The sequence below is a fragment of the Trachymyrmex cornetzi genome, unplaced genomic scaffold, assembly GCF_001594075.2.
Source record: "Trachymyrmex cornetzi isolate Tcor2-1 unplaced genomic scaffold, Tcor1.1 scaffold247, whole genome shotgun sequence".
In the NCBI taxonomy this organism is placed as follows: Eukaryota; Metazoa; Arthropoda; class Insecta; order Hymenoptera; family Formicidae; genus Trachymyrmex; species Trachymyrmex cornetzi.
This window is the reverse complement of record NW_017297134.1, coordinates 459,651-469,321: the sequence shown is the minus strand read 5'-3', so window position 1 is coordinate 469,321 and position 9,671 is coordinate 459,651. Positions and strand designations below refer to the sequence as shown.

The following is a 9,671-nucleotide window of genomic DNA, read 5'->3' as shown; positions in this document are numbered from 1 at the left end:
CTGCTCAAAAAAATTATGGCATAGAAAAATTATGGGCAAAAATTGGTCAATTTTGACTAACGATAACTTTGCGAAAAATTATCGTAGGATAACGGTTTTTTTTTTAATTAAAGCTTGAAATCTCATCTTTAAGACGCTGTAGTCAGATTTTAAGTTTGATGCACCCTTGCCATTGTAACTCTCAAAAATATGAGGGTGTGTTTGTCACATTGAAAATTGCAAAGTTTAACGAAACGTACGGACTTTGTAAAATTTTTTTAGGGAATGCCGTATGCAGCGACATAAAGTTCAAACTTTCCTCTTTAATTTAAAAAAAAAAAAGTCGCTACGATTTTTTTTCGCGAAGTTACAGCACCTTAAAGCTACCCTTGTATTTTTTACATATATCGACATTATCATTACCTGATATGCACCACGACGAGATTGCTGGCGAATTTTTGGCGGAAAATTCAATTAGACTTCTTCCACATCCTGCAATGAGTCCTGATTTGAACCCCATAGAACACATATGGGACATAATGGGTTGTAGATTACGAAATTTGGCAAGACAACCTGTCAGTCTCGAAGATTTATCGCAAACCCTGATTCAAATCTGGAATAGAATTCCGCAGGAAGAAATTAGGGCTTGCATTAATATGAGGAATCGACTACAAGAAGTAATCGAGCAACTGCAATCTCGTCGTGGTGCATATCAGGTAATGATAATGTCGATATATGTAAAAAATACAAGGGTAGCTTTAAGGTGCTGTAACTTCGCGAAAAAAAATCGTAGCGACCTTTTTTTTTTTAAATTAAAGAGGAAAGTTTGAACTTTATGTCGCTGCATACGGCATTCCCTAAAAAAATTTTACAAAGTCCGTACGTTTCGTTAAACTTTGCAATTTTCAATGTGACAAACACACCCTCATATTTTTGAGAGTTACAATGGCAAGGGTGCATCAATCTTAAAATCTGACTACAGCGTCTTAAAGAAGAGATTTCAAGCTTTAATTTAAAAAAAAACCGTTATCCTACGATAATTTTTCGTAAAGTTATCGTTAGTCAAAATTGACCAATTTTTGCCCATAATTTTTCTATGCCATAATTTTTTTGAGCAGTGTCTATATATATATATATGTATATGCATATTTCTGGAACGATAAAATTATTTTTGTACACGGGTGTCCAATTCTATCTGCACGCCTCTGGATTAAACGGTATGCAGAGGACAATAAATAAATGAGAAAACAAGTATTCACGGTCAATATACTGACGCAGCAACCATTCCGGTTTTGCGTCAAACTATTCAAGTAGAAGGGAGAATATATATAAAAGGCTCTACAAGGAATCTCAGTAAGTCAGTATACGACTAAGCCGCGCATCAATCGGCTTAACAAATCGATGTATTCCGACTAGATTTTATCTTGCTAAAGTAGTCCTTCGGAAATTGTGCTTGTTAAAAGAGCGAAAAAGATAAAGGAATGAAAAAAGGCGAGAGATTAAATTTGACGAATTGATGCAGACGGCCAAAATTTGGAGAAGATAAGATCTATTGTGTATGTGTGTGTAAAAAACTAATTAAGAGTCAATTCAAGGACAGCAATTTAATAAAAATGATAAAACATTTTCTATTCGCAAAATTGTTTCTTTTGGCAATACTCTTCACAAATGTTTGTGAGAATGCCGCTTATAAGCCTCCAGAGGCTAAGGTGGAGCCCCTTCATCCCATGGGACTACGCATATCTATTCCTGGTAAGATAATAAAATTCTAATTACTAAATAGTATATCCATTTATGTAGAATATTTGGTACTTAATAAATAAATAATTGAGCTAAAGTATTGTAGATATACAGAATATTTCAAAATTCGCGCCCGCGAATTACAAGACGTAATACTTTATGCTAAAAAAAACTACTTTTTTCTTTTTGCAAAATTATCTACAGGAAAAAGGTACTCGTTTTAGCACAAAAAACAACTTTTTCCTTTAGCAGAATTGTATCCGATAAGTAGTTTTTGCAGAAGAGCAGGTTGAAGTTAATAAATAAGCACAAAAATTATTTATCGGACGCAATTTTGTTAAAGGAAAAAATTATTTATTTTAGCATAAGTATGTCTTGTACTTCATGAGCGCGAATTTTGAAACACCCTGTATGTAAATATAATTTTGCAAGTTGATTTGATATTAACAGAACAGAATTTATATTTGTAATTTAAATTACGACTGTTTTGTGACACTGCATATTATCTGCTCAGCAAATAAATTATAAAGCGTATTTAAGTAACGATAAACTCTCGCATAGGGGTAGAGCGGGCTAAACTGAATCGAAAAGTCCTCTACCCTTTTGCAATTTTCGCAATAGTTATAACAAGATATCAATTAAAAATCACCGAATATTGATTTTCAATAATTTTTTATTCAAGTATTATTAACTTTACAGAAAAACAGTAAGAGACAAAAATTGTTTATTTTGTTCTCATAGAACTCTAAGAATCTTTTTAGAATTTTTTATCAACTTTTTCTGCATTTTCTTATATATGTGCATGCGTGCGTGCGTGCGTGTGTGTGTATTGGCAACTATTTTTATCAACATGAAAAAATGCGATACTAAAAAATTCTGAAAAATTCTCACAACTCTATGAGAAGAAAATTAACAATTTTTATCAATGTTTTTCTGTAAAAAATTGATACTTGAGTAAAAAATTATTGAAAACCAATATTCGTTGCGATTTTTTAGTAATTAAAAATTTCTTGTTAACTATTGCGAAAATTGTAAAATGGTAGAGGACTTTTCGACTCAATTTAGTCCGCTCTACCTCTATGCGAGAGTTTTATCGTTACTTATCAAACACCCTGTATATTATAATCAAAATTGGAAGAATGTATTTTTTTTAAATAAGAATAACATTTTTTTAATAGATGAACAGGGAATTACATTAGTAGCTTTCCATATAAACATCAATGAGGATTTTGATGGTTTAGAAGCGGGACATTTTGCAAAAGATATTCTCAAAGTTCGAAATGGACGATGGACTTTCCAAGACAAGCAGGTTCAATTAAAACGAGATGATATTATCTATTATTGGATTCACGTTGTATATCAGGGCCTAGGATACAATCTGATTGATCAATCACATCGAGTTGCCGGCAAGTTTTTTATAAATGTATACATTTTTCTATTTAGATTTGATTACAAATAATTAATTTTTTTATTATGAACAAATCTCAACGATAACAATGCAATATCTTATTATCATTTATTTATAATTTGTTTTATTTATTTATGTTTTCATTTGATTTATTTGAAGAAACGATTATCAGATATGCAATTGTTCGCAATTTTTTAAATTGTTTAAAACACCCTTCGTTTTATTTTCAGATTTCTTCAACTCTGACGGCACTCGGTATATCGGCGACACGACTCAAAGTCTACAGAGCTGCACGACGAGGTCGATCACATGGATGTCTGAGAAGGGAGAACAACGACAAGCCTGTCCAGGTCAACTCATCTTTGAAGATAACTTCGATAATCTCGATAGCGCAAAATGGAATGAGTGGAAACGTTTTTCCGGTTCGCCGGTATGTATCACCGCGCGCGCGCGAATGCAGATAATAAATTTATTTAAAAAACCATTTTTCGTTTAAAATTATTATTTTCGCTACAGAATCATGAATTTGTCATTTATATGACCAATGATGTAACAGATACGAGCGATGGATTGCTGCGCATTAAACCTATCCTACTTGATACTAAATATGGCAAGAACTTTGTATCGAATGGAAGAATAATATTGGAAGAGTATGCGGATAATTAGAGAATTAGGAGAAGATAACAGATTAAAATTAAATATTTAATTATATTCTTTTTTTAGTTGTACGGGCAGAATTGGTACAGATGATTGTCAACGTCAAGCTGCTGGTTCATACATCCTGCCTCCTCTAATCTCTGGACGAATTAGTACAGAGGGAAAATTTGAATTTCTCTTTGGGCGTATCGAAGTAAGAGCCAAATTACCACATGGAGATTGGGTATTTCCTGGTAAGTTTGTAACTTTTTACCATGAATTCTTTTTGCTTGAACTATTGTAAATATATATTTTGTAGTGATAACATTGCATAACGCCGAAAATACATTGGACAATACATTGGAATCCAGATTGCATCGCGAGATTAGGATTGCATCCTCGATAGGCAACGAAGAACTAAGGACTCCCAATGGTGAGAGCATCAACAACCGCATACTGACTGCAGGTGGATTGATCGCGTCCTTGAATGAAAGTAACGCGGAAGTGTTGTCCAAAAGGCGATCGAGCGAATCCTGGTCCAAAAATTTCCATATCTTCGAAATTGAATGGAAGAGCGGCCTTATTGTAGTGAAGGTCGATGGAGTGCAGTACGGGGAGCAAACCGTAGACGTATCATTTGGCAAATCGGTATTGAAATTGTATTATATTTTTCTTTGTAAAGACTTGTATCATTTGTTTTACGTAACGATAAAAATGTGATACCATTTATTGCAGTCATATTTGACTCTGGGTGTAGCCGTTGGAGGTCTTCACGAATTTGAGGATCACATCGTGAGTAGCGGATATACCAAACCTTGGCGAAATGTCGAAGCAAAGGTATGTTATTAATATTTAACATTAAATTTTTGTTAAATTTAAAGAGTTTGAGAGAGTTATGCCAAAAATAAGCTAAATATTTTAACAAATGAATGCAATTATTCTTTACAGGCATTGTACAACTTCTATCGCGAGAAAGATAAGTGGTATTCTACATGGGACACAACAACAGCGCTTGTAGTGGATTATGTGAAAGTGTGGGCATTGTAAATACTTTCGTCTGCACGGAAACGTACCAGCATAACACATATATTTTTACAATCTTAGATATTACATTCTATACACGTGTTTTTTTTTTTTTTTTTTTTGCTAAATAACACGTTTATGGGTTTATCAATGACAACATTTTACTTGACTCATATACATTATATACAAATAAATAATAACGCGCAGGCTGATTTGTACTTGATGATTTATATTCTAGAGTTCTGGCTATCCTACTCCTATTAGTAACCTAAACTAACGTAATTCTACCGATTATATTTGAATGCACTTGCGCTGCGGATCAAATTATTACTTCTAAAGGGAGTTGGAGGGAGGTATTAAGAACGTATTAGGCACATGTCGCCCATATAGTAAAACATAGGGACTAAAACCGTTCCCCAATTGTTTAACAAGCCACTCTCCGCGATATCCGAAACGCTGTTGATATGCTTTTGCTGCGCGTGGTCCATCCTCGGGTCTGAACTCGATGTGCATGGGCTCCTCGGTATTGAAAGACGCGAGACGTAACAGACTCGTAATACCGTTCCTGGTCCATTCCTGGAGCTGCGGTCGACTGGGCCAGAATTTTGGAAAAATTGAAACATTGTTTCTGCTGCTGAACAATGCTTGCAGCCATGCGAAGAATGACGAATCAAATGTCCTGGCATTTCGTATCAACATTCGATCACTGCACCATGCATTTGTCTATTCAAGATAACAATTACATTTTCGTTTTTGTTAACAAAAAATTTAATTGAATATTTAAGTGAATTCTATTAATTCAATACATAATTAATGTTTTAAGTGCAGGCTCGTTTAATAAGAAGTAAAAATACAATTGCAAGGTAAAATTAAAATTTGATTTAATTGAATCAGAGAAGCAAATAAATATATATACGTGCCTTTTCCTACGTATTTAATATAGATCACTTACCGCGCAAAGGATGATCATTAAAAGTATTTTATCAACGTGCATGACTTATCGAAATTGTGCTCATTGCAGAAGTAACTGCTGGAAAATAATAAACGACTGGGACTCCATTCGAATTCCGTTTGGCTTTTATGTCCTCCCGTCTCACATCCCACAGGAAATTCGTGATTCGCATCAAGTATCGATTCATGAATAATCAATTTTCATTCACAAGAGGATCTAATGCGACTTTTTAAATTCTCGCGCGTCGTTAAACGCGCGATCGAGTTTTTACTTTCACTGCCGGTATTACGATAGACTACGAATATTTTCAACATGTATAAGTCGGATTACAGAATAAATTTCGTAGAGTAGAGTCATTCCGCGTCGATAGCGATACCATTCCTGGAGTGAACTGAGCCATGTGTAAACTGAGACATAATCAAATATCGGTTGGTTTAAAAAATTACAATGGATCAAGTGTAATCAAGTGATAAAAACTTTGAGATCCTTGTAAACAAAAAAATGTTTATTACAAAGTATCTAAGATAACTTAATTTAGTATTATATGTATTAATAAATTTATATCAGTAATAAAAAAAAAATTAATATGTAATAATTCAAATATAATTAAATTCTTATATATATTTGTGACGGCAGTAATTTCAATTATACGTTTTTGTAATAATCTCTTTACTCTTTCTGTGCATTCTATTATAGATCATTGTGCTGATGACATTATTACTTCATAGTGAAATTATTGTGTCAGTCACAGATGCTACAGTCTACAGATTACTGCATGATTTAGTTCAATATAACGTCGCAGGCATACCTCTTGTACATGAGGTAAATGTACATATATATATAATATATATGACATAATTTTAGTTCACTTATTTTTCTTGCTTTATTTTTACCTAGAAAACGGAATGGAACTTTGATCCAGAGGTTGGCAAGCAAAGAAGGATTCAATATGAGCAAGAAAACGGACGTTTTGGAGAACATGCGATAGCAAAATTAGGAATGGGCATCGGATATAAAGGTCCTTGGGGAGATTCAGTGAAAAGTTGAAACTTAAACTCTAGTATAAGTAAATATATATTTTTTTAACATAATGTAGAAATTTTGTTGACGTGATGTATACTTGATCGAGTCCGGCGTAAATAATTTACTAAATTTAAAAAAAGTGAAACTTTTGATTGATTACAATATTTATAATTACAAATACTCACGAGGCAATTTTTTAATTGCGTTATCAATATAACAATAAATATGTATGAGATGATTAAAGGTGATGTTTTCTTCTCTCATTTTAGCACAAATTTCGACAAATTATCTCACCAAATCCATTTTGATTATATATATATATATATATATATATAAGCATTATATATCTCGATATGTTTTAATCAATAGCATCGATGCAATTAAAAATAATTAGAGGTTTAAAGAATATGATTTCTTCTCGATGTTTTAGCATTTTCATAATTACACTTTAATACGTACGTGCAATTTGCAATAAAGAAAATATCACTTTCAGTGACACTTTAGTGAAACTATCAATACTTTCAAAACGCATATTTTTCGGATGTTGCGAAAATTTCACGGTCGACATTTCAGACGTTGCAATCAGTGTATGTGGCACAGCGTATTTCAGAACTTTCACTTTACAAGGGGAAAGAACTGGAAGTGGTAGGGGAACTAAGAAATTTAGACTGAGTTCTGATACGAATCTAGAAGGTTAACGTACAGCGATCAGTATTATCTTGTAATATTTGTTAAATTGATTAGTAAATGGTTAACGATAACGATTAATAATTGTTTCATCAAAAGAAACTTTAATTTTACACTATTTTCAAAATTTCTTACTATTAAACAAGAAAACAAATTTCACATCTGGTCGTTTATTATGGCGAATTTTACCTCTGTAAGTAAGAAATGATAAGAAATAGCATTACTATATACAGTGAGTGCAAAAAGTATTCGTACGGAGAAAATATTTTTTTAAGAAACTTTATTTTTAAAAAATAAATATCCAACGAAAAATGAGTCATCGAATTGATGTCGAATCGATATAAATATGATGACTTATATATATATATACCAAAAAGATGTGCATTAATTATACAAAATATATCATCTGAAAAATAAGCGAAAATTAAAAATTGTATTGTTTGGATACTCAAAAAGTATTCGTACGACGAAGACGAGAAATTTAGCTTCTAAAATCAGGAATACATGCAAAGCTCATTTGTTTATATCAGAACAGAATGTATTCATTGTATAAAATTGCTAATTAATGTTTATTTTCTACAAATAAAACTTTTTTTATAACGAATTTCCTTATACGAATACTTTTTGCTCTCACTGTAACTGCAAATATAATTCTTTTGCAATTTAATAAGTATAATTATTTTTCTTGAATATCGAATAAATTGTTTGAAAATTTAATTAATAATTAAATACTATAATTAAATCATCTGGCGACTTTCTAATCGCTAAGTTTTAACGCATTGCGTTTCATGTCAGTTGAATTTCTCTCAAGCTCTACTCCTTAATATTAAGCAAGTATAGTTATTTTATAAAAAAAATTATACGTTACGTGACAAATAAGGCAAATTTTTTTTTGTTTCATTATCATTAGGTGCGTTTCACGCATGGTGCGCATGTTATATCATTTTATCCTTCTTGTTCACCGAATATTAAAGAAAGATAAAATGATACATCATACGCATCATGCATGAAACGGAACGTAGTTATTATTTTACGAAATTTTATTCTCTATTTGCAGTGGCTGACGATGATAGCGTTAACAACAGTCGCTATCTTTTTTTTCACTCTAATCGATGAAAGTACAGCTGTACTCGCGGAACCTCAAGCACCTAATTTTCAATATTTCGAACGGTAAGTGAAGCAAATATCTCGAAAGAGAATAAAAAGTTGGAAAAAATTAATAAATTACTTTAGCATTAAATATCTGTACGATTCCGATTGTTCCTGTTATTATGCAGAATCTCCTAAGTAAATCTCTTGACTGAAAAGTGTCAAATAATATAGTAATTTTCATCTTTACTTTTTTTAGACCAAAATATCGCTATCCCTATTATGATGAAAATGGTAAAGGAAAACTGCTTTACGGCTATGGTGGACCGGAATTATATCAATACAAAACTTATAGTGTTCTTGAAGGAATTCATTAAAAATGATCATTTTGTTTAAATTCTTAGAAAATTGAATATAAAATATCTGTATACATATAACGTAACATATATATGGACATGGTGTGAGAGATTAATTCATCAATATACTCATGAAACATTAATACAAATATATCTGTATAATGTAACGAGTATCTTTTCGATGGCACAATTGAATTATGTTACTCGAATATAAATTAGCTATTATGCTATTTGGGGAAATAGTACATTCGTTGTTGGAGCAATTTGGATTATATTACCTTGCTATCGAAAGGATACGTTCGCAATCGTGGAGTTAATAAGGAACATTGTAAGAGCATTTATTTTCGCCGATTACAACTGTATAATAAATGCAATCGATTTGTGTATGACTGGTTTTAATTACAATGTGTTTACCTCTGTCTTATTTTTTACTCGATAAAATGCTGCATGATTCGCTTCTCCTTTAACGTGAATTGACTGACAATAAAGGAACAAATGGTAAAATCGATACTTGTTGCTGAGTGAGCTTTAAAAACTGTTACAATATTTAGAAAAAGGTGTAAGATAGAATGATTCAGTGCAAACATTGCTTTGGACTGCAGTCTCTAAGACTATATTACAGACAGAATATATCATTAAGTCATTGATCTATCAAACGTGCATGGAATGTGCAGTAGCCACGCTATTATCTATGAAATGGTGACTTATAGTTTCTTTATAGGTACAATAATCAAATATAGTCTAAAATAGCTACAGTCTATGTGTAACCTATTACATT

The 9,671-nt window shown here is 32.0% G+C and overlaps 3 protein-coding genes across 5 annotated transcripts; 2 read left to right on the top strand and 1 right to left on the bottom strand.

Moving 5' to 3' along the window:
- Nucleotides 1–1,306: 1,306 nt before the first annotated feature.
- Nucleotides 1,307–5,014, top strand: B-gluc1 (beta-1,3-glucan recognition protein 1). Its single transcript, XM_018507743.1, has 8 exons — nucleotides 1,307–1,731; nucleotides 2,898–3,125; nucleotides 3,358–3,557; nucleotides 3,644–3,777; nucleotides 3,851–4,017; nucleotides 4,083–4,411; nucleotides 4,499–4,600; nucleotides 4,712–5,014. The coding sequence occupies exons 1-8, from the start codon at nucleotides 1,593–1,595 to the stop codon at nucleotides 4,808–4,810; spliced, it is 1,398 nt and encodes a 465-aa protein (XP_018363245.1). The 5' UTR covers nucleotides 1,307–1,592; the 3' UTR covers nucleotides 4,811–5,014.
- Nucleotides 4,860–5,904, bottom strand: LOC108761299 (uncharacterized). The gene is made up of 2 exons (XM_018507744.1): nucleotides 5,739–5,904; nucleotides 4,860–5,509 (listed from the first exon to the last, which is right to left on the bottom strand). The coding sequence occupies exons 1-2, from the start codon at nucleotides 5,778–5,780 to the stop codon at nucleotides 5,120–5,122; spliced, it is 432 nt and encodes a 143-aa protein (XP_018363246.1). The 5' UTR covers nucleotides 5,781–5,904; the 3' UTR covers nucleotides 4,860–5,119.
- Nucleotides 5,905–6,067: 163 nt separating this feature from the next.
- Nucleotides 6,068–9,644, top strand: LOC108761300 (uncharacterized). Of its 3 annotated transcripts, none has more exons than XM_018507746.1 (4): nucleotides 6,068–6,166; nucleotides 6,435–6,560; nucleotides 6,636–6,804; nucleotides 8,506–8,584. In XM_018507746.1, the coding sequence occupies exons 1-3, from the start codon at nucleotides 6,137–6,139 to the stop codon at nucleotides 6,783–6,785; spliced, it is 306 nt and encodes a 101-aa protein (XP_018363248.1). In that variant the 5' UTR covers nucleotides 6,068–6,136; the 3' UTR covers nucleotides 6,786–6,804; nucleotides 8,506–8,584. The 3 variants fall into 3 exon arrangements, with proteins under 3 accessions (XP_018363248.1, XP_018363247.1, XP_018363249.1); XM_018507745.1 differs by having other exon boundaries at nucleotides 6,636–6,798; nucleotides 8,506–8,560; XM_018507747.1 differs by lacking the exons at nucleotides 6,068–6,166; nucleotides 6,435–6,560; nucleotides 6,636–6,804 and adding exons at nucleotides 7,146–7,641; nucleotides 8,797–9,644 and having other exon boundaries at nucleotides 8,506–8,618.
- Nucleotides 9,645–9,671: the final 27 nt, after the last annotated feature.